This window comes from Dasypus novemcinctus, chromosome 4, assembly GCF_030445035.2.
Source record: "Dasypus novemcinctus isolate mDasNov1 chromosome 4, mDasNov1.1.hap2, whole genome shotgun sequence".
Taxonomy (NCBI): domain Eukaryota; kingdom Metazoa; phylum Chordata; class Mammalia; order Cingulata; family Dasypodidae; genus Dasypus; species Dasypus novemcinctus.
In genome coordinates this window covers 7884166-7906809 of record NC_080676.1, presented here as the reverse complement: position 1 = coordinate 7906809, position 22644 = coordinate 7884166, and the positions used below count along the sequence as shown (strand labels likewise).

At 56.8% G+C, this 22644-nt stretch overlaps 1 protein-coding gene across 1 annotated transcript; it reads left to right on the top strand.

Annotated features, from left to right (window-relative positions):
• Positions 1-1544: 1544 nt before the first annotated feature.
• On the top strand, positions 1545-22267 carry RBP1 (retinol binding protein 1). The gene is made up of 4 exons (XM_004447986.4): positions 1545-1703; positions 1953-2131; positions 20155-20256; positions 22016-22267. Exons 1-4 carry the CDS (start codon positions 1631-1633, stop codon positions 22067-22069), a joined length of 408 nt encoding a protein of 135 aa, XP_004448043.3. The 5' UTR covers positions 1545-1630; the 3' UTR covers positions 22070-22267.
• Positions 22268-22644: the final 377 nt, after the last annotated feature.

Below are 22644 nucleotides of genomic sequence, written 5' to 3'. Positions count from 1 at the left end.
AGATTGAGGGTACTTTCTCCTCACAGATAGGAAAAGGCCCCCAGAATATATTAAGTGAAAAAGCGAAGTGTAGAACACAGAGGCAGACTGTGCTGTCAGTAGCTGAAAAGGGGAGGAAAAAGGAATAAAAAATATTTTGGCAATCGCTTCCATTTGCACAAAGCCGTGGTTGTGCGTCAGAATCACCTGGAGGCCATGTTAAAATGCCGCTTGCCGGGCCTCCCCTCGGGGTGGAGGGCTGGGCCTGAGAATCTGCAGTTGGAACAAGTTCCCAGGGATGCCTGCCCTGTTTTGAGACCACGTTTTGAGAAACGCTGCAGAAAATATCTCTGGAAGCATTGACAAGAAGCAGGTAATATTGGGTGCCCATGGAGAGGGCAACTGGAGGCAGGGGTGAGGACATTTGTTACTATATACCCCTCAATTGGCAAGCGACTGAAAGTAAAAATGTACAGCACTGAAAGTAGAAAAGGACAGTAGGGGGCTTAATGGGATGGCAAGCCTGGAAGGGCATGCCCCCCTGGAGGGATCAGGCGGGCCCGAGCTCACCCGGGGCCCCAGTGTCAGGGAGAGCAGAGTTCCCGCCCACTGGTTATGGACTGGCCTGTCTGCACAGGGCCCTGGGGGGAGGCGGGGGGTTAAGGAATTGGGGGAGACCTGGCCTCACCAGGACATTGCAAGGCTCAGTGAGCAAGTGGATTAGACCTCCCTGAATTCAAGGGCACGTACAAACTGGGGTCAGGCCTGACTGTGGCAGACGCCTGCCCCTTTGCCTGCACGGCCTCCACCCTCCTGCAGCCCCTAAGTGTTCAGGAGTCCCTAGCTTCCACTACATCTCCACACCCTTGGCCCTGCGACTTACAGTCTGGGCTGGAATGCAGTTGACTCATCCGGGAATAATAGGAGAATTAAGGGAGTAAACATGGGAAGTGCAGACGGCGCAGCTGGAAGAAGGAAGCCACGGCCCTGCGTGGCTGCGCTTTCAGGGACCCTGCTGCCTCCCCTTCGGGTGGGTAGGGCGGGCGAAGACAGGGGGGTTCTCTTCTAGCCATCTGCACGTGGAACATCAACTCTGCCTTTTATTTGGGGTGAGGGGGATATGGAAGAGTGCCCCACTTGCCTCAACCAGAACTGAGCCGCCCAGCTGGCCCGACCCTGGCCGTGCACCCACCGCGGCCACTCCAGGCTTGGGACAAAGGCCTGGAAACGGCCCCTCTCGCTAATCACTCGGAGGAGGCTGCTTCCCAGCCCGCAGGGGGCCCGGAACGCCAGACGTTCACGGCGCTTGGCGAAATCCCGCAAGGGCCGAGGAGTTGGGGCCAAAAGCCCACCCGCCATTTCCTCTTCCTTGACGGGGAGGCGGCCTGGAGGTCCGAGGGGGGGGCGGGGGGCGGGCCGGGCAGGGACCCTCGACGCCCCCTGAGGGGGGAGGAGCGACGGCCGCGGCGGAGCCTCCCCGGGCTTTGCGCTCGCGCCGCCTCCAGCTGTCGCCGCCCCGCGGCGCCCCCCGCCCCGGGAGGGCGCGCGCTTCCGGGCCGCCCCCCGCCCCGCTCGAGCGCCGCGGCCGCCGCGGCAGAGTCGGAGCCGCCCCTGCCCGCCGCGCGGCCGTGCTGCGCCCTCGCCCCGCGCAATGCCGGTCGACTTCTCCGGGTACTGGAAGATGCTGACCAACGAGAATTTCGAGGAGTACCTGCGCGCGCTCGGTAAGCCCAGGGGCCCTGAAGCCGCCGCGGGGGCCCCCGCCCACCCCCGGGCCCTCCGCTGCCCGCGCCCCGGGCGCCCGCGGCTGCGACCTGGAGAAGGGGGGTGCAGGTGGCAGGCGTCCGGTAGCATAAGTGGGGGTCGGAAACTTCGCGGCGAGCCCCAGAGACGTCCCGGGCGGGGGCCGGGCTCCCCCGGGAACGGTTCTCCCAGGCGTCCCTGCCAACTCTTTGCCCTCGCACCCCCTGCAGATGTCAATGTGGCCTTGCGCAAGATCGCCAACTTGCTCAAGCCAGACAAAGAGATCGTGCAGGAAGGCGACCATATGATCATCCGCACGCTGAGCACTTTCAGGAACTACATCATGGATTTCCAGGTTGGGGAGGAGTTTGAGGAGGATCTGACGGGCATAGACGACCGCAAGTGCATGGTGAGAACTCATCTCTTGCCCAGGGCATCTCTTGCCCAGGAAGCCTGGCCAGGGCCTGGGCTGTTTCATCTGGGAGGGGAGCAAGGGCGCTACCTGCCTTCAGTTACCGGGGCTCTTCCCACCCATCCCTCCCTGGAGGCAGCACCCATCCGGCTCGCATCCGGCTCTGTCCAGACAGGTTGGGAATGGTTGTGACGGCTGCCGTTCCTGGAGTCTCCACTGTGTCCAGGCAGTGGGCCAGATGCTCGACACAGATGGCCTCACCTAATTCTCACGACACCCTCTGGGGGAGGTGCCAGGGCACCCGTTCTGTAGGTGAGAGGAAGTAACAGGCCTGGAGTAGCACAGCTAGGGGGAGGCTGGGCCGGCTTCCAGGCAACTCTGGTGGACTCGGCGTTCTGGGCTTTCCCCTCTGGCTGCTCTCTGGGCTGGTGGAGGGAGAGAAAGAAGTGAGGACAGAACAAAGGAACGAAAGGAACCCCTTCAGAATACAAACTTCTATACGACCTGGCACTAAGCCCCTCCAGGAAGCAGGGGACACCTTGTTCCACGCAGGAAGCCCTCTGACCTGCCCCCTCCTCCCCCCAAACCTGGGATTTGGCCCCTGGTCCACCCTTGCTCGGCCCCATCCTCAGCTGCCCACTGAGGTTCTTTGATCCGGTGCTGCCAACAGCTACACCATAGTCGGTGCTGCTGCAGCCCGAGCCGAAGGAGCAGCGGGGTGGGGGGAGGGGGTGCATGAGGCCCCCTTCCCCCGAGGGTGGGAAGCTGGTGACCCGGAGACCCCAATTAACAGGGCCGCTGCAGACTCCGGAAGGTCAGCGCGGCGCCCGCCCCTCCCTCCGCATTCCGGGTCACCGGGAGGTCAGGGCTCTTGGGCGGGAGCCAGCTTAGGCGCACCCCCTGGGAGCTCGTCCCCTCCCCGCGTCCCGCAGCCCAGGGAGGGGGCCTTCGCGACTCCGGGTTGTGCAGTGACTGAGATTCCGGGAGGGGAGGAGCCGTGGCCGAGATGGGCCTTGAACCCTGGGTCTCTGCCTTGGCGCTCGCTGCCTGCTCTGCTGGCGGCCGGCGAGGTTGGTCAGCGCGGTGGGAAGGCCTGCTGGGCCTGGGACGAGGAGCCCCGGGCCTCCCGGCCCTGCCCTCCCCCCACTTGTTTGTTCATCTGGAGGCCGTCAGGAGTTGGTATCTGAGCCTGCTGTTTGGGGGACGTGCGCGGCCCGTGGGGAGTGGCCTTGGAGGGCCCCCCGTGGGGAGAAACCTCTCTTGTCGTGAAATGTCAGGTGGTGCCTTTAAAAGGCCCAGGGCCTCTTATCTGTGGAGGGGAGACCTGCAGCAGGGCCAGCCTCCAGGGCGGGGGCCTGTGCCCCTGGCCACTGCCCAGGATCTGCTCCCAGGTGCAGGAACCCCGCACCCCAAGAACAATCCTCGTCCCCAGCTCACTCGGGGTCTCAGCAAACAGAGCACATCAAACGTCTCTTCTGGGCCCCGGCGACCTCTGGAACGTGCTGGTTCGTGCTTGGCTAATTATTGCCACTTGTTGTTCCCCCTTCCCCGTCACCCATTAACTTACTGACCACCTAGGAATACCAGCTAACGCTCATCAGGCGCTGGTCGAACTTCATACCAGCACTTCAGCCTTCACAACCCATCTGCAACCCCATTTTACAGCTCAGAAAACGGAAGCACGATGACTTGCTATGTGCTGTTGGGCAAGTTCTGAGTTTGGCCCCCACAGGCAGGTCCCTGCACTAGGCATTGCACCCAGCTGAGCAGGTGGCAATCCCCAATGTCCAGGAACCACGGGGGATTATGTGAGCCCAGAAGGGGATCTCAGCAGGCTTTGCGGAGGAGGTTACTTTGGACTTCAAAGTAACCGACAAGGGGGGAGGAAAGGAGAGTTTGAAACACAAAGGAAGCAGCATTTGGCTGCTGCCTTTTCTCAGCCCAGCAACAGGACTGGTGTGTGAGCAGAGGAGGGAGCCTGGGAGCTGGACAAGCTAGGTGAATGTGGCCAGGACTCGGGGTGGCCACCTACTCATGTCATTGCTTATTGAGGGGACAGCCCTGCTGCTCGGGCCTTCCTCGGGGTGGGGGAAGGTGCAGGATAATAGAATTAGAGAAACTGGCGAGCCTCAGGCTGTGGATGGAGGGGAGCTGCTGCGGGCCAACAGGCCACCGCGTGGTGGCCAAAGATCCCTTCCACTGCTGCCCTTCGGCTCCATGCCCTCTGCACCTGCCAGCCAGGAGCAGTGGTAAAAGGGAGGCCAGCTTGTTCTCAGGGCCACTTGGCCCCCTCCTACCAGTCTTCCCAGCACCCTCGGTTCTCCTCTGGACCCCGCAGTTATTGTTTGCTCATTCCTCTCCTGAGCCCCCAAGCATGTCGAGATACTTGCTCTATCTTTCCTCCTCTCCCCGCGGTAGAGAGAGGGGCGCTGAGAAACATCACACCAGCTCCTGCCCTCGTGGAGCTCTAAGTGTGGGGGAGGCAGACCCAACAGCCAGTGGGATACCTGATGCCTGGGGGTCAGGAAAGGGTCCCACAGGAGAAGAGTCTGAGCTGTGGCTTGAGGGATAGACAGGAAGTAGCCAAACGGGAAGGGGAAAAAAGAAAGGTCAAGGCCAAGAGAAGGCATCTGGCCAGGTCTGTGACAGACCTCAGCCCTAGGGTCAGGTTTGGAGGAGACAGATGCACCTTTGGGCCATTCAAGTGCCTTGATGAGATCACAGTAGCCTAGGGGAGCAAAGCGGGGAGGGGATGGGGGGGCAGAGGTCAGGGAAGATTCTCCAGGGGAGCCCCGAAGGATAAGTAGGGAAGCGGATGTGGCTCAAGCATTTGAGCTCCCACCTACCACTTAGGAGGTCAGGGTTCAGTTCCCTGTGCCTCCAGGAGAAGGAAAGTGGCAGGACAAGACGATGCAACAAGGAGGCACAAAGGGGAAGGAGAGTGAGAGAGACAGCAAAGCAGGACGCTGAGGTGGCTCCAGCGATTGAGTGCCTGTCTCCCTCGTGGGAGGTCCCGGGTTCAATTCCCAGTGCCTCATAGAGAGAAGACGAGCAGACAGCAAATGGACACATAGGGCGACAATGTGGCATGTGTGTGTGGCAGAATGGATAAATAAAAATAAATCTTAAAAAAAAAAGTATCAGGGCCTATGTGGAGAAGGGAGGAGAGCATTCTACACCAAGGAAACCATAAGCACAAAGGCTCAGGGGCGAGAAAAAGCCTGGCTGGGGGGAGGGCTGGGTGCAGGCTGCAGAGTGCAGTTGCGGGGAGAGGAGAGATGAGGACAGGACAGGAGGCTGGCTGTCACCCCGAGAGGCGGCTGGGAGCCCTGCCGGCTGGCTGTGTGCTGGGAGAGGCAGGGTGGGGCAGACACCCCTTCTCAGCACCCCGAGGCCCCCCAGCTCAGAGAGCTCTTAACGTGCCCCCTCAGTGGGGACCCTGTCTGTCAGAGGGTGAGCTCTGGCCTGCAGGTGTGATTTGCTCAGCCTGAACCATGTTTGAAAATTTTCAGAATCACAGTCACCTACAATCCCAAGGACTGTAAGGTTTCGCAGAAAAAAATATTTCTGGCTCTTCTTACCCGAATAAAAAAGGCCCAGCTGCCTTTCGATGGGACATTCTCCAGTGTACGCCAGTCCCCCCCCCCCACCCTGTGACCGACGTCACGGGTCCAGTGGCCGGTGATCATGGTTTGCCCCGTGATTTTTTCAGCTCCTGGTTCTCAGAGCGCAGACCGGTGGTCGCGGGCCGGGGGACCTGGGAGGAATACGGAATTCTCCAGCCCCACCTCCTGGGTCAGCAGCTCTGGGGGCGCAGCCGGCACTCCAGGTGCTTCTGCCCGGCTAAAGCTTGAGCAGCCTGGTTTGGGGTAGAGGCATCGCCACGAGACGTGGGCGAGTTAGGAAGTTGGGTGGAGAGGGCCGCGCCACTGCCCGGGCCATGTATCCCCTGACCTGGCAGACACCCTTGCTCAGGGTCTCTGGCTTCCCTGGGAACCCCCAGTTTGGTGGTGGCTCACCTAAATGTAGAGGCACCTCCGGACCCAGGGGCGCGGGTCCCCCCTGCCCCCTGCGCCTTTGACCATCATGGGAAACGTCGGGCCCAGTGTGAGCCCCGGGACATCTGCCGGACACAGCAGAGGTGAGCGGTGGCCCGAGGGGGGCTTCGCATGGCGCGCCCACTCCTCGGCAAGGGGGTCCCCTGGACATGCCCGGCCTCTGCTCCCCGTTCCCCCAGCGTGAGCGGCTCTCGTGGAGGCCCTGGGCCGGGAACCACGGCTGAAGCCTGGCTCTCCCTGGACCGCGCCGAGGGCCGGGTGGTCTGCGCCCTGGACACCGGCGTGGGGTCTCCCTGGAGGAGGCGGCTTTGTTCAGGGCGCCTCCCGCGCGGGCTGAGGCTTTCAGATTCAACCCTGAACTGGTGGTGACCCCTCCGCCCCGGCCCTCCACCCCTCTGCTGCTCGCTCTGTTTACATGATAAAAGGGAAAGAATTCCAGTGGCCGAGCGAGTGGAGGTGAAAAGGAAGGGACCCTCCCCCTGCTGGGCCTGTTCCCAGGCCCCTGGGGTGCGGTCGGGGGGGGATGTGGTGGGCCCATCGATCAATTGGGCACTTCTCTAAAGCCTTAAAAAGGAAGAAGGAAGGGAGGGAGGCGGGAGGGAAGGCAGGCAGGGCTCCACGCTGCCTGCTGCGCAGTGACAGTGCTCAGACAGCTTTCCTTATCAGCACTTGGGAGATTTTCTGAATTCTTCTTTTCTTTTCAGACCATCCCCCTCTTCCTCTCCTTCCTTATGTCAATCTGTCCGCCATCCATCTGTCCATCTAACCAGTCATGGATGTAATAGGTAAAATCCACCAAACTGCTGTTGCCACTGGTTTATACTCTTAACCAGCTTTCTAATCCTGTTCTGGACCCATTAAGAGATTAGTTTTCACTCATTTTTAAAAACACGGTGCCGGGGGCAGAGGCAGCTCCCCCGACTGCAGGGCTGGGAAGCCCCTGGACCTGGGAGCCTCCCGAGCGCCGCCCGGGGCCCATATCGGGCACCGCTCTCGCTCAGTCTGGTCTGCATTCTTGGCACGCGGCTGCGTCCTCTCCAGGGTGGAAACACAGGGCGGCCTTCACATCTTAGCTAAAGTCCTCCGACCTCTGAAATCGGTGGCAGCAGCATGCTTTTGAGGATTATGAAAAGAAGAATTAAAGCAACTCCAATAAATGCACAAAGGAGCAGCTACAAATCACGCTGTGTGTCAGGTTTTGTTTTTTGCCTGGCAGGAACAAAGGAAAATAACATTTGTCAAATCCCTACTAAGTACCTACAACCAGTTCTTTTCATGCTTTTTCTCCTGCGGTCCCCACAACAAACGCCGTGCTGTATCTTACGGCCATTTTACAGGTGAGAATCTGAGCCTCAGAGGTGGAGACCTTTTGGCCCAGTCCCCTGGCTGGCTGGTGGCAGAGGGAGGAGCCCGGCCACTACAAAGCACTCTAGGTCCCTCCGTCCTCTGTCGTGAGCCTCGTGGTGACCAGGGCCCAGGCAGATCAAAAGAGGCGCAAGGCTGTGCGGAAGGAACGCCGGTCTGGCGGTCCCAGCGCCTGGCTCTGAATCCTTCCCTCTTTTAACTGGCAGAGCCACCCGAAATGCTTAGACACACTGCTCCTGTTTCCCCGTCTGCAAAATGGGTGTCGTGATCGTGGCTCTGTCCACATCACAGGGCAGATTCTGGGACCGCAGAGAAAAGACAAGGACAGCACCTAGGGAAGCCAAAATCCTGTGTCCAACAAGGGGCCAGGGTGCCTTCTGGCAGCCCGGAGGGAGGGGGCTGAGTTAGAGCTGTTAGTCTGTCTCCCTAAAATTGTTGCCCCACCCCATTTTTTAGGGGGCTCTGGAGGAGCTGCAAACCCCAGTACGCTGTCTCCTGGACAAGCGCCGGAGGCCGGCATGGCCACAGAGCCCTGTAGCCCGTCACATGACGGAGCACGTTACCCAAGCCAGGCCGGCACCCTTCCCTGGGATTTTATTTAAGGACACTGGGAGGGGTGCCGTGCTGGTATTTTGCAAGCCTGGGGCTTTCTAAGGCCAGCCCTTCACCCAAACGCAAGTCCACCATTGCATGAAGAAATCCCACTGCAGGAGGAATGAGGTGAGGCCCGCAGAGAAGCAGGCAGGAGAGTGAGAATAAGAACGGTGCAGGAGGAGGGCTGCAGGAGTTCCCCGCAGCTTACCCCACACCTAGGCTTTCCGTGGCCTTGAGCCTAGGCCTTCCCTTCCTATCCCCATAAGCTAATTGAGTCACTTGCATCTAACGATTTGAAAAAAAAAAAGAATCCCGAGATCATGGGTTAAGAACCACTCAGGTATAGAGCAATCATTCTCAAGCCTGAGCGTGCCCCACTCCCTAAGTTCCTGATTCAGAAAGTGTGGGTTGTGGCCCCACTTGTTTTTCTAACAAATTCCCAGGCAATGCTGACACGGTTGGTTCAAGGACTAGTCTGATAACTACTAAGAAAGGAAAACAAGGAAGTGAGCTGGCCCCTGCCCAGGGGTCCTGTGACCATCTCAGCCGAATTCTGTGTCATAAACCTGTGCTGGGCTAAGGGCACAGGGGCTGGATAAGAGTGGAGAGGTACAGCTCTCTCCCCCGGGGGTAGAGTCTGGCTGGGGAGAACAAACTGGCAGCCACCCTGCGATGGGTCATAACTGCGGGTCAGAATACGGGATGCCAAGTGTGTGTGCAGCTGGACCAGTGTGGGAGGCGAAGGGCAGCGTCGACTTTGAGAATGACCTGGATTTGCAGCCTGGCTCTTCCTTCCAGCTATTGTTCCTTAGAGGAGGTACTTTATCCCTCTGAGCCTCGGTGTCCTCCCCTATAAAAGGGGGTCAGTGGTAGACCCACCTGGTAGGGTTTTAGTGGGAATAAAATGTGGTCATGAATTATTTCAGTTATCTATTGCCTTGTAACAACCCATTCTGAAATTTAGCATCTTAAATCAACAGCCATTTATTTTAGTCACTTACTGTACTTGGGCAGGGCTCAGAGGGGGTGGCTTGTCCCTCTTGCTTGCAATGTTAGCTGGAGCCAAGGATCCACTTGCAAGATGGCGCACTCACTCTCCACGGCTGCTTGGGCTTTCTCACAGCATGGCAGCTGGGTTCCAAGAATGAGCGTCCCAAGGGAACAGGGCAGAAGTATATGGCATTTTTAAGGTCTACCAGTCTCTTTCCGCCATACTCCGTTGGTCAGAGCAGGCACAGAGCCCCAGCAATATTCAAGGGGAGGGGACAGAGACCCCACATCTTGCCAGGGGTATGGTAAGGTTCTAGAACAGGCGTCCATGAGCTTGTGCTGAAATTCAAAAGAACGTTATTGTGGGGACATGTTGGTGCAGGTGTGACACATTTATTAATTAATACAAAGTATAACGTGGACTTAGTAAGGAGTCTGTGGAACAAAAATGGTTAAGAACCCCAGCTCTAGAAGAGCATGTGGGGAGGGAGATGCTTTCGACAAGTTCAGCGTGGTCCGTGCAGGCTAAGCTGTTACCACCATGCTCAGCATTACTCTTTGGCTCAGCCTTGACTGTCTCTCAGCGCTGGGCTGTTTAGTTTGCACAGCTGCAGAGCCAGCGAAGGAATCTGCACGGGGCCGGGAAGGAGCAGCAGCGTGAACTGGTGCCGGGAGCTGGGCCTTTGCGGTCGGCAAGGAAATGCCTCAGGCCAGAAGCTGGCTGCGCTGGAGCAGGGCCCCAAATGGGAGGCCAGCTTGGGGACTGGAGGGTGAAAGGGCAAGGCCCGTGGGCCAGCCTGTGCTTGCTGGGGCTGGTTCTGGAAGTGCCCCCAGCCCTATAGCCCCCAACACAAGTGCCAGATAGGAGGGTCTGGACAGTACCTGAACCCCCATTCCAAGGCGGGCTCAGCCTGGAGCCCCCTTTTTCACTGGTCGAAGCCATCCCAGCCCCTGAGGCTCCCCAGAAGAGGTGGGGGGGGCAGGAAGTATCTGGAAGACAGCGCTGATGGTTGCGGGGGGAGTTTGTGCCCTCCCGGATCGCTCAACCAGCCGGGTGAGTCACCCTGGAAACCGGCCCTCCGCCCAGGTTCTACTGCAGCGGGCTCACAGGGGCTGGGCCTTCGTGCATTTTTTGACTTGGAGCTGCTGGGAAGCTCCCCTGAGAGCAAGGGCAGTGGCTGAGTCACGGCTGCTCCTCCCTGGGAGCAGCCCACCCGTGCAGCTGCCCGGGGTGGGGCAAGTGAGTGTGCTAGAGCGTCAGCTCCCACCCCGCCCTGCAGAGGATCCCCAGGTATCCATCCTGCCATGTGAACATCCACCTTAGAGCTCACAGCTCTCCTTACGGGGTGTACTCCTTGCAAGTGGGGCTCCCCTACGCGGGGGACACCCCTGCGTGGCAGGGCACTCCTTGCGCATCAGCACTGCGCATGGGCCAGCTCCACATGGGTCAGGATGCTGGGGTTTGAACCCTGGACCTCCCATGTGGTAGGCGGACACTCTTATCAGTTGAGCCAAATCCGCTTCCCTGTATATCCATTTAATCCTCCAGTGATCCTAGAGAGTGGGGGCAGCACTTCCATTTTATAGGCAGGGGCCGAGGGTTCTGCTTCTGCGTCACCACGGCCCTAGGACTGACTCGGGTCTCTCTGATGCTGCGTGGCTTACACACCCGGCGGCCTCCTGCTGATGTTCCCGAATGCCACGTGGCCACCGCGGTTGGGAGCCTGTGGCTTTTCTCACAGTACCCACCGCACAGCCACCTCGGCGGGAAGCGTGAGGACCGATGGTAAATGCGTGTACGGGCAGGCAGTCGACAGGTCCCAGGGATTCTGTGTCTTACCCTCCTTCCCCCTCTCCCCTCCCCCACTACTCGCCTTAATTATACTAGACATAACCATTAACATCTCTTAGGCTTTCTGTAGGCCAGGCTCGGCGCTTTCCCTGGATTATTTCGTTTATTTCCTGCAGCATCCCCACACCGCGTGCTTGGCCCGTCCCACCCGCGTAGGTTCCTTCATGAGCCACGCTCTTCGTGTCGCTCTGCTCGCCGCCCTGCACGGAGTCCTCTTCGCCTCTCCCCTCTGGGAGAATAATTAGCCACTGGGCAGGACCCGGCCCAGGATGAGCTGTCTGTGCCTCCAGTCCTGCCTCCCCATCCCGCCACCATGCCTTCCTTGGCCCCACTGCCCAGGGGACACCCGTGACACTGTTAACGAGTCCACGAACTTCGAGACAGTGGGTCCCACACCTTTGTTGTCTAGCAGGAGAGACTCCAAGATCGCTGTGAAAGGGGCATGAAGGGAAAAATGGCCAAACATCAGACAAAATCGGTGGTGGCCATTGACTGCATTACTGCAAGCTCCACTCATTTAAACAATAGCTCATCTTGGTTGGGTATTCCCAACAAACCAGGGATTTTTCTAAGCACTTTCTGTTCATTAATTCTTTTAATATTCACGACAATTCTACGATGAAAGCACCAAAACTCCTCTTGTAACATACGTGAGGTAAATGAGGCATAACTCGTCGGAGGTCCTGTAGCTGGCGGAGCTAAGACTTGAGCCCAGGCAGCCTGACTCTCACGGTTACCAGGGAGAAATGTATTCGCTGTAATTTTAAGGGACAGAGCTCTGGATTAATTTCTCTGTGAGCTTGTTAAATCTCAAATGCCAAGTATCTCTCGATGAAACGGTGGGAGTACTGGTGTTGGGAGATGCATTTGTCAGCCCCGGGGGAGTGAGGTCGGGTTTTTATGTATCACACGCTCCCAAACAATGCAGGCACATTTCCAGCTGAGAGTTCATCTTCCGGGGCTGAAAGCAGCTGTTCTGACCCTCTTTGGAAGCTCCTGCGCCTCTAAGCCGGGCACTGGCTGAGGCGCTCCCCGTTCAGCTCTGGAGACAGGCCCATGTCTTGGGAAATCCCGTCCTCCCCACTTAGAAAGCTGTTACCCACAGGCAGGGTGCTCCGCTTCTCTACTTGTCCGTAAAATGGGGATGATTGTAGGGGCGGCACTGCCTACCTCACGGTGAGGGGTGGGTGAGCCGTGGATGGCAAAGGCCTGCCGTGCACCTGCTCCATCAGTGTCAGCTGTTCTTCCTAATCTCCTCCCACGTGGGATCTGTGGCCCCCGGAAGGCAGCGTTCTGGTGGGGGCCGCAGGCGTGAAGGGGTGCTGGCATCCAGGGCCGGCAGGCTGACAGCGGGAGGCTAGCCTGAGGGGCCAGTGCCTCTACCCCAGAGAGCAGGCTGGCGAGGCCAGAGGCCGAGGGAGCTGGTGCTTAGGCATCCTGTGTCCTGCCCTGCAGTAGGTCCTCGGAGGCCTGCCACCCCCGTCCTCTCCTGGGAGTCCCTTGCCCATCTCCCCCTTTCTGCCTCTCCCCGCCCTAACCCCTGTGCTGTTTCCTGGCTTTGGGTCCAGCAAGGCCTTCCCGGTGGGCCTCGCCCCCCGCTCCATCACCTCCACCTGCTCAGCACCCTCTGTTCTCTGGAGTCCTCTATCTGCCTGTCTTCTCTCTGATAGACCCCGGAGCAGGGTCCTCCCTCCCTCTGTTCCCGGCCCCCCGAGGCCAATGTGCAGGAGCTGTGGAACCCATGATTGCTAAATGCTGTTATCTTAGAGAGCACCATGCGGTTAATCCTGCCCCCAAGTCCCCCGAGGGTCGGCTTAGACCAGGGCACTGCAGAGCACAGTGGCCCAGGCAACAGGCTGTAGGGTCAGTCTCATCTCCCCATGGCTGCGTGGCCCAAGGCCTCATTCTCCACGTCTGTAAAGTGGGAGGAGAGTGCCTGCTCCAGGTGACAAGGACACGACTTGATGTGGCACGTACCTTGCTTAAGACCCAGCCTGGCACGTAGCGGGTGCTCGACGCGTGTTGTTACGGGGCTGTCTGTTGGTGACGGTGACAGCGATAGTGACAGTGATGCTGTTACTTCCACCAGGAAGCCTTACCTGATCCCCCAGGTGGGGCTGGGATCACCCCGCCCAGCAGAGACCACAGGTGACGTCACTACCGATTTCCACGTGCTTCTTTCCTCCAGGCGGAGCTGTTCCCTGCAAGCAGGGGTCCAGCCGTAGGGCCATGCTCAATGCTGGGCCCTGGCTGGACACTCAAAATACATGTGGAATGAACAGTGCAATTCCACAGGGACCCTTGTGACCTTCTCCAGCGTCATTTCCCTCCTCCCCATCTAAAACCTTGGCCTCCATGGGACCACGAGCTGTCTGATGGTTTCTGGCCTGTTTAAGAAATTAAAAAATCAAGGTATCGAGATTATTAGTCTTTTATCATTCTTTTTGTCCTAGGCATTGTGTTACCATTTATGCCTAGCTTTTCTATGGTTTTAGAATGGCATTCTTTTGTGCTCACAAAGGCCTGGTGGCTTTACTGCTTTTAACAGCGTTTTACATCTCTCATTACTTGTTCACATTTTAAGGCCTTATTAATTTCATTTTAATCTGCTTTTAGAGTGAAATAGGCTTTTGCCCATGAATGTGCTGATCTTAGACAATTGCCAGCTGGCTGAGAGAGAATGGCTCAGAAGAGGGAGCCGACACCCACCCCCTCACTCGGCCCGGCCTTCTGGACAGCTCACGGACTTTTAGCAGAAAGAACTGGGTTCAAGTTGTGGTTCTGTAGACGTGGTTCTGTAGACGTCACCCCTGGGTGACGTGGGCAGGTTACTTAAGACTGAGTTTTCTCAGCCCTAAAATTTGAAGATTAAGACAAGCCTTTTGGAACGCTTGCCCAGCATGGTACTGACACCTAACAGGCCCTCTGTTACCATTCTCTGCCCTTCACACCCTGCCATTCATTTATCACAAGCCCCAGAGGCAGAGAGAACCGTTCTAATTGCCCTAGGACATACATGCCCTCTGGGGGGGTTAAAAACCCCCATTTTGCATCTTTTAGTGACTCGTCTTATTGATAGAGAGGGTCTAGTCTCTATTTTGTTTTTTTAAAATTTTCTACCAAAATAAAAGAGCATGGGCTTTGACGTCAGACCTGGGTCAGTCTTGACCCTGTCCTTGGCAGACGGAATCACCGTGGGCGAGGCGCTTCTCGTCTTCTGACCTGGCTCGGGAGCCACAGAGGTGATAAGGCTGCAGCCTCCGCCCCCAGGAGGAGGGTCCACCCAGACGGTCTGGTAGAGCTGGAGGGTGATGAGGGCTCGGGGTGACAGCCCTCTGCTCTTAGCATGGGTGTTTGGGGTCTGTGGGAGTCTTAGTGAATGTCACATATTTCTTGGCATTTAAGTCAAGTCCTGCCACTCAGGGGTCACTGCCAAGGGAGGTTTCCTTCTAACGGGAATTGTCACTCCCAGTACCAGTCACCTGACGGGGCACGTGGGCCTCGCAGTGTCCCTGGGACATGGGGCTGGGTTTTCGGTGTCACTGGTCCCCACGCAGCAGCGGTAGGCTGGGGTTTCTGAGTGGTCAGGGGAGCTAGATAAGCTTTTGAAGCGACAGTCCCTCGTCACGGTGGTGCAAAGCTGTCTTCACTCCTCTGTTGGCATATGTCTCTCCGGGGAAGCTGCTGACAAGGCCAAAGTGTGGGGGTTATTCGTTTTTAATAGAAAAGTTTGACCAGCTTCATTTTACAACCAGCTGCCCTGGGCTGCAGGGCGTTTGCAGACTTACAGGTGGCCTGTGGGCCAGGAATGCTGAAGAGGAGATGCGCTGAGGGTGGCAACACCTTCCTCTTGTTTTGGGATTTGTCTGGGCTTCATTTCTTAGGTGGGTGTCCAGAGCTGCTGGCTGGGGGGAGAGGAGATCCGTGCCTCTTCCCTCGGTTTGCAGCCATATCCACCCCCAACCCACAGGCATCTGCCTGTCCTGTGTGATTTGGGAAGCATCGTGCACATCCTCTTGCTGAATTTCCCCATTAGACCCTTATCGACTGGACTGCTCAGTGCAGAGTCTCCAGGCTGGGGGCTGGACTGAGTAGCCTCTTTTGAGGGGAGCTGAGCCCTGTCCCAGGACTAGTCTAGCTAAGGCTGCTGACTGCAGGGCAAGGTCATGGCATAAGTTCTCAGGTCCTGTCAAAGGTGGTTGTCAGAAGTTACATTTCAAATCACAAGGAAAATGAACCCTGGCGACCGGTTTTCTTGTGACTTGAAAAGTTCATTTACAACATTACTGATTTCCTGGTTTTCCTTCATGTGTTTATGGGTGATTAACCCCCTCCCTGACTCTCTTACCCCCCTTTTCTGTTCTTAGGACAAATCCAGTCCTCGGGGAAAGAAAGGAAAGGTTTATTCCCACAGGGTAAGAAGCTTAACAGGAAAAATCCAGTCCCACCAAAAGTGAACAGGGGGTGGTGAAATAGGAGAACTAAATTACATGCCTGGACTCATCGCGTCTATCAGTGGGGTATCTCCAAAGAGATCTCTGCTTAAACAGAGACTGATTAGATTGTAGGGCGAGCAGGAATCTCAGTGCTCCCGGGTGCCGGGCTCAGCAGGCAGCCTCTGCCAGGTCTCCACAAGGATGCAAGTCCGCTGGGAAAGAAAGGAGTTTCTGAAAAATTTAGCCTTGATGATAGCATGTCCAGCACACTTCACAGATCTCCAACTCTTTTAAAAAAAGATTTTAGTTATCCTTTAGCTTCAATAAACAAACCCCATCCATGTGCAAGCTCTGGGCATCAGGACAGTAAGCATGGTTACCGTTACCTCGGGGTCCCTGTATGTGGCCCGACTCATCTTGTGTATACTTTCTCTAATCCTCAGAACACCCTGTAAAGAAGGTGTTTTGGTTATCTATTGTCATGTAACAAACCACCCCAAAACTTTAAATAGTTTAAAAAAAACAGCAACCATGTACTGTCATGAATCTGTGGGTTGACTGAGCAGTTTTCGGCTCCCTGTGGCTGCATCCATGGGCTCCCCAGTTCTCCGAGTGTCCTCATTCTCATCCCACCAGGCTTCTCCATCTCCGGCAGAAGAGCCTGACTTGCTTAAATCAGGGCAGCAGAGTTCCATGAGGGGAGGGTTCCAGAGAGACAAGCCCCAGGGCATAAAGGCTAGGAAGGCTCTGTTTGTGTCATGCTCGCTATTAATAAAATCCCGATGGATTTCACAAGGGCCTTAAGATCCCGTGCTGCCTTGGGGGCCACCAGTGCAAGTGTCTACCCCTCTTTTGCAGAGAGGGCTCGCGGCTCAGAGAAGTTGTCCAGAAGTCATTCCAAATAGCCAGCGATAGAGGCGCCTTTGCTGACACTACGCTGTCCACCAGGGGTACGCTGTGTGGGGGGCAGTATAAATGGCAGCTGGGCCTCCAGCCCGCGCGTGCCCTGCCCACCCGTTACGGCCTCTCCCAGGCGGTCCCACCGGCGGCTCTCAACCTCGCACTTGCGAGGGCACAGGCCGCACTGGGAGGCCTTGGGGTGCTCCAGGCCCCAGTCCGAGCTGCTCCCCCTAACTCCAGCCTAGGTGTCTGCAGCACCGCTTGCTTTTCACTTCTCCCTCACTGCCAGCACGGTCCTTAGCCACAGCGCCTCCCACCTCGAAAACCTTGTTTCCTCTGAGGATTGAGAGCCCTCGCCTGGGCACCCTGGCCCCCGCGCCTCCCCCCGCCACAGTGTCCACCGCACTGGGCGCTGACAGCCCGTGTGTCCCCGTCCTTTCCTGCCCCTGCCCTCCTCCCTTCACGGTTCCCGCCATCAAGTTCACCGACACCGCCCACAAAGCCAACCTGTAATCCGCTCTCTTCCCTAGTAACTGCCTGCGGCATAAACCACAGGTCTGCCCTCCAACTTTAGCCAATCCACAGCTGCCCTGCGGCCTTGCCCCTCCCACAGTACTCCGCCCTCTACCCGCTCTATATAACTGTAGGCACTTCCTGAATAAACTAGACCCGCGCATAGCCCTTGTCTCTGTGGTGTCCTTCATTGCACCGCGCGTCCCCCGTGCTTGAGCAGAGAGAGTGAGGGCCCAACGGCTTCGTGCCGAACCCCCTCCTCTCCTTCGACCGTGAGGCAGCCCCCGTCCGGAGAGCCCGCCCGGCCAACCGCGCCGACCCTCCCGGAGGCCCGCCGCTGCCCGCACCCGTGCACGTCTCGGACCCCTTTTCTGCGGCGATCTTAAGGAGGGGACCTTAAAGACCATCGCTGGCCCCCAGCGTCCACGTCCAGCAGCAGGCGGGCTGAACCAGAGGGCGCCGCCTGGGCACTGCCGGAGTCACCACACCGTGCCCACGGCTGTGGCCCCCAGAGGCTTTCCCAGGCATCTTCTGGGCACCTACCAGGTACCCTGCCCTGGGAAGCGTGGGACCCCAAGTCTCGCAGGCCCCCGTTTCCCCAAATGCTTTCCCTCAGTAGCTCGCTGATGCAGAGCAAGACACTTAATCCCCGAGTTCAGCCTCCAGAATATATCCAGCCCAAGCAAGACCAGCCCCTGCTCTGTCAGCTACCCAGGATCAGGGCCAGCGGGAGCTTGGGCTTAAGGTTCGAGTGTTAGGGAGCCTCTTCTTTAAGGTGTCTGTTTTGTAGGAATCTTAAGAGCGGCTTCTCTGCATCCAAACAGCCTTCCCCTGCCTTTCTCCCTCCATCTCTCATGCCCCAAATCCTGCCATCCATCACTCTTGTGGGCTAAGGAATTATTCTTGCTTATACTCAAATGGCCTCTGTTAAAAGGTACCAACTCACCTGGAAAGGATAACACAAGAGCCCAGGAGCAAGAGGCTGTTTTACATTGCTGAACATCTCTTTCAGGGTCACTCCCTGACACTGGCACTGGAATGTAAACACACATTTGCTTTCTGGAGACAAGTTGTCAATAGGTATCAAAAGCCTGAGAATGCGTACACTCTTTGAAGCAGGAATTCCTCCTCTGGAAATTTTTTCTAAGGAAACAACGTGTTCCATTCTATGTATATGAGGAAGCCTTACTTACAGTGGCACAGAATTATAAACAGCTGAAATGTCCAACAATAGGTCATCAGCTAAATGATGGTACGTGTGTGCAATGCGACTCTCCCAGGGCTGCTTCACGGGCCTGTGACCTGTGCTCGGAAGGGCCCTGGCTTCGTCATCCTGTTAATATCTTAGTAATTTTAAACAAAGTCCCCCCATTTTCATTTTGCTCTAGGCCCTGCATATTATGTGGTCACTTCCTGAATACAACATAACAAATTTTAAAATGCTTATGGAGAATATTTGTGGACATGGGAAACTGTTCTTATTAAGTGAAGAAACTAGAATACTCAATCATAAATGATACAATACTAATTTTGTAAAAAAAGGAAGGAAGGAGAGAGGAAAGGAAGGGAGGGAGGAAAAGGAAAAAAGAGAAAGAAAATATTTGTATTGATGGAAAGAGGAAATAAAGAGTGGAAGGAAATACACCAAAATATTAGCGAAATTATTTTCTCTGGAGATTACAAGCCGCCTTTAATTTTCTTTTTTTACCACTGCTTTCTTTCTGGGCTTTTTCCTGTCTTCCAATATGCTCACTAACTCTACTACTTCCAGCAGTAGTATTTCCATAGTACTTGGCATAACTGAAAGGGGTTCTTTCTTCTGATTGAGTCAGATGCCCTGCGTGGGCAAAGAGCAGACGTATGAGTAAACTTGCCAAGGTTGCTGGCGAGGAAGCCAGGCATTCTCGGTGCTCCTTGGCATTGCGGCCTGGGTTCCCAGGCCCCTCTTCCTTCACAGGCTGGGCGCAGGCAGGGCTCCCAGCGAAAGCTCGAGGCGCTTGGTCCTGGGTGACTCGTCCGGTCAGGCATCAACCACGTTGCGCTCGGACTGTCTCTCTGGCTTGGGCCCTGGGGAGTCTCTGGAGCGGGGAAAGGAGCCTCCCACACCCCAGGTCCTTCTGGGCCCCATCTCCCTCTGGGAACTGGGGGAGTAGAGGTCGGTTATTCCCAGTCAAGCTGTAGGAGCACACAGGGCTGCACCTGCCTCGGTTGTGTGGCTCGTTGCTGGCATCACCCCGCCAGCAGAGGGCAGTAGCAAGCAAGCGCAGAAGGAGGCTGAAAGCGGGAGCTGTTACCCCTGGTGGGAAATGGCCCCACGCCACACCCATTTCCCAGATTTCTCTTTCTCTTATTAGGCTGTTCGTGACTGTAAGCCGAGCATGGCGGAGAGCACAAGAATCTTAGAACCTTAGCCCTCTGAAGCCAAGACCTTTGATTGATTCTACTCAGCCCCCGTGGACTTGCTCACAGCCACAGTGAGCAGGTGCAGGTCACGGCCTGACCTCTGCCGTGGGCAGGCAGGACTGAGGGCGGCCTCGCCCACGTGGGAGGCTATTCAGAAGGAGGAAGCACGAGAGTGCCCCCACCTTTCACACGCAGCCCTGGGAGACCTGGGGGCGAGAGGGGTCCCGGGCCTGACCACAAGCTCGTGGCCTGGCTGGGGAGACAGGCTGGGTTTTTTTGCCTCTAAATTCCAACACTTCGAGCCACTCCAGCAAGACTGTGACACCTGGAGAACCTCAGCACATCGCTGAGCCCAGTCTGTGAAGTGGCGATGCTGTGCCACACTCCAGATGAACATCCAAATGAGGATTTAGAGACAGCAGAGGGCGTGCCTGGTGGGGCAGGCGCCACGTGGTCGTGTGTACCTTAGGCCCTTCTCCTTCATGAGAGGCTGAGTTCTTTGAGGGTAGGGGTGGGATCGTTTGGACCCAGCAAAGGTGGAAACAGTGAATGGCTGGATGGGCAGGGCTCTCTGAGAAGCCATCCCCTCGCCAGCACGCGGCAGGAGAGCAGCCCTACCCCACCTGTGTGGGGTCTGCTCGCAGCGCTCAGAAGCCCCTTCTCCCCACCAGCCTCGTCCTCAGACTGTACCCCGAGCCCCGTCCCGGTGACTTCTCCCTGCACGCTGCCCTCTTTCATAACTGAATTTTCACCCTTTCATTGAGCAGGCAGGGAGCGTTGGGTTGCACATGCTCTATAATGAAATCGACTTGCCTGCCCTCTCCATTATCGAGGTGGGCGGCTGCCCTCTATTCCCCACCCCCAGCGTCCGCTCGCTCGAGGCTGACAACCATGCTTCTTGCTTGGCAGACCACGGTGAGCTGGGATGGGGACAAGCTGCAGTGCGTGCAGAAGGGCGAGAAGGAGGGGCGCGGCTGGACCCAGTGGATCGAGGGCGACGAGCTGCACCTGGTAGGTTCCTGGGCCGGGTGGACCGGGCCTCCGGGGGTCCTGCTCACTACTGAGGTCTGGGTGGGCCTTGGAAGACCTTGGTCCTGCTCCAGAGCTTCTCTTCCAAGGGCCTGGAGAAGTCAATCAAGTAGCTGCAAGCTGAGCAGTGTTTTTTCAAGGTCTAGGCCAACCCAGCTGTCCAGTCCGAGGAGGGAGGTGAAGAGGGTGTGCGCTCTTCTCAGGCACTGAGCAAGACCCCTTTTCACTCCTTCTCTCTTTCCATTTTCTCAGCAACCCTATGGGCAGGGACTTCGGAGGGTCTGGAAGATTAGCTTGCACATCCAAGTTGCATGTACAGGAAGTGGAAGAACCTAAGTGTGCTCCCAAATGGTGTATATTTTCACCACTCCAAATTGTGGCAGGTCAAAGCCAATGAGAATTCTCTAAGCCTCTCTAAGACAAGGTCTCTGTCTAGCCAGGGGGAGAGAAGGAATCCTTTCTCAGCTCCAGGGCCGGCCCCACTCACCTCCTCCAGCTTGGTCCCACTCTGTCGACTGGGAAAAGCACATAGTAGGAGCCTTAGGGCCTGGAGGGCCCCGTGTTTTCTGGACCACAGAATGCACATGTCCTCCGTGGGGGCCCCCCTCACTCCTCTGATCTTTCTCCTGTGGGTGGAGTCTGGTCCAGGTGACCCTAGACTCTAGTTCCGACTCTCTGGGTACCCTTGAGTAGGTCCTTTCCTCCTTGGCCCCCTCTGCAAGAGTCAACCTGCCACAGAGTTTCTACAAAGATCAGGGTCTACAAAAGGTTTTGAGACATGTAAGTGCCAAGGAGAAGTTCAAGACTGGTATTTTCAGAGGCAGCTTAGCCTAGTGCAGAGAGCCTGGGCCAAGAGGCCAGACCTTGAGCTGGGCTCCTCCTTGGGCCTCCAGTTCCTTAATCGTGGAGCAAAGAGAGTGGATTAAGTGATCTCCATTGGCCCTTTCAGTTCAGTAGTTCTTTGGCTCTAGAGGTTGCAAATGGAGCAGGTCCATTTTATTTGGCATCCAAAGGGCCTCAGACTTTTTCAGCCAACAGTTTAAAAATGGGGAGATGTCACTTAAATATCCAGATTCTCAACCTCCTTCAAAAAGAAAACTTGGGAAGATGTGGCCACACTGAGCTGTCATTCCCACCTGGCAAGTCAGCAGGGGCTGGGCAGGGGCTCTCTTCGCTGCATTTTAAAATCACCTGGAGGGCTTTTTAAAGATACCACTTCCAGTAGTCACCCCTGAGATACTGATATAACTGGCCTAGATTGGGACCCCGGCATTTTATTCAAACTCCTTAGGTGAGTATAACATGCAGCTAAGGCCAAGTACCACTGAGCTTGTCTGCAACTGCCTGGTAGCAACTTACAGAGCTCCTTTGGGAGCCAAGCCATGTGCCTGGGCCCAGTTTCTTGCATCCTGGACTCCGACACAGCCCCGGCCTCGCAGGTTCTCCAAGGCTTTTGGCCCTCTGGAGAAGGAAGGGGGAGATGGAAGGCATCAGGGGTCCTGTCGGCCAGCTGGGAGCCCCACCTGTTCCCCAGCCAGCTCCACATAGTGTGGGGCAGAGTCTGATCTCCGCTGATCCACGTCAATCAACTTCCCAAGGCGTTGGTTTGTTTGGACCACCTCTTGGGGAGAGAAAATTAGCAGCCACTGGGTATTTTCAAAATTCTTGCAGCTAGATGCCCTGAGCCCCAAGGGTGACCTTGCTCTGGCCAACAAGCTCCTGTTTTTGTTTTGTTTTTTAGGAGATGCGAGCGCAGGGCGTGGTCTGCAAGCAAGTGTTCAAGAAGGTGCACTGAGGTCCGGCAGATGGCCAGACACGGCCCCAAGGAAGAGGGGCGTGGGCGCGTGGCCGGGACCCCCTCCCCACTCTGCACAGCGCGGCGCAGGGATATCCAGCTGGCCTCCGGCACCTGCTAGCAGAGGCTGTCTCTTGGCTTTGTCTCTTTTCCTTTTCCTAAAAAGAAGTCCTCCCAATAAAAGTGGTGTCTGCTTAAGACGTCTGTTTGGGAGAAGCTTCAGAACCCTGCTGTGCTCACTTTTCCTCAGAGGCTTCTGAAGCCGGCCTTTCTTGTTCATACCCCTGGGCAGAAGGGCGGGATTCAGGCACTCTCCTGCAGATTCGATCCTGCTGTTGCACCTGTGCGTTCTTTTCCCCGGAGCACAGGCCTGGGTTCCGGCCTATGAGCCTGGCATTCAGGTAGTAAGTACCTTCCACGTCTGGTCGGGGCGCTGGGGTAGTGGGTGGCGTACAAGCAGGAGAAGGGAACTTAGAGTCTAGTTAAGGAGAGCTGAGCAACAGAGGGGCTTGAAAACTGCACCATACTCAGAAACTTATTTGAGGGTGAATTGGAACTGCACGGAATATCAAGAT

Excerpts from the sequence above, each read along its gene's own strand:
- RBP1 (XM_004447986.4), top strand. The coding sequence starts at position 1,631 with ATGCCGGTCGACTTCTCCGGGTACTGGAAGATGCTGACCAACGAGAAT. Across the intron at positions 1,704-1,952 it reads GGAGTACCTGCGCGCGCTCG|ATGTCAATGTGGCCTTGCGC; the intron begins GTAAGCCCAGGG and ends CACCCCCTGCAG. Across the intron at positions 2,132-20,154 it reads TAGACGACCGCAAGTGCATG|ACCACGGTGAGCTGGGATGG; the intron begins GTGAGAACTCAT and ends CTTGCTTGGCAG.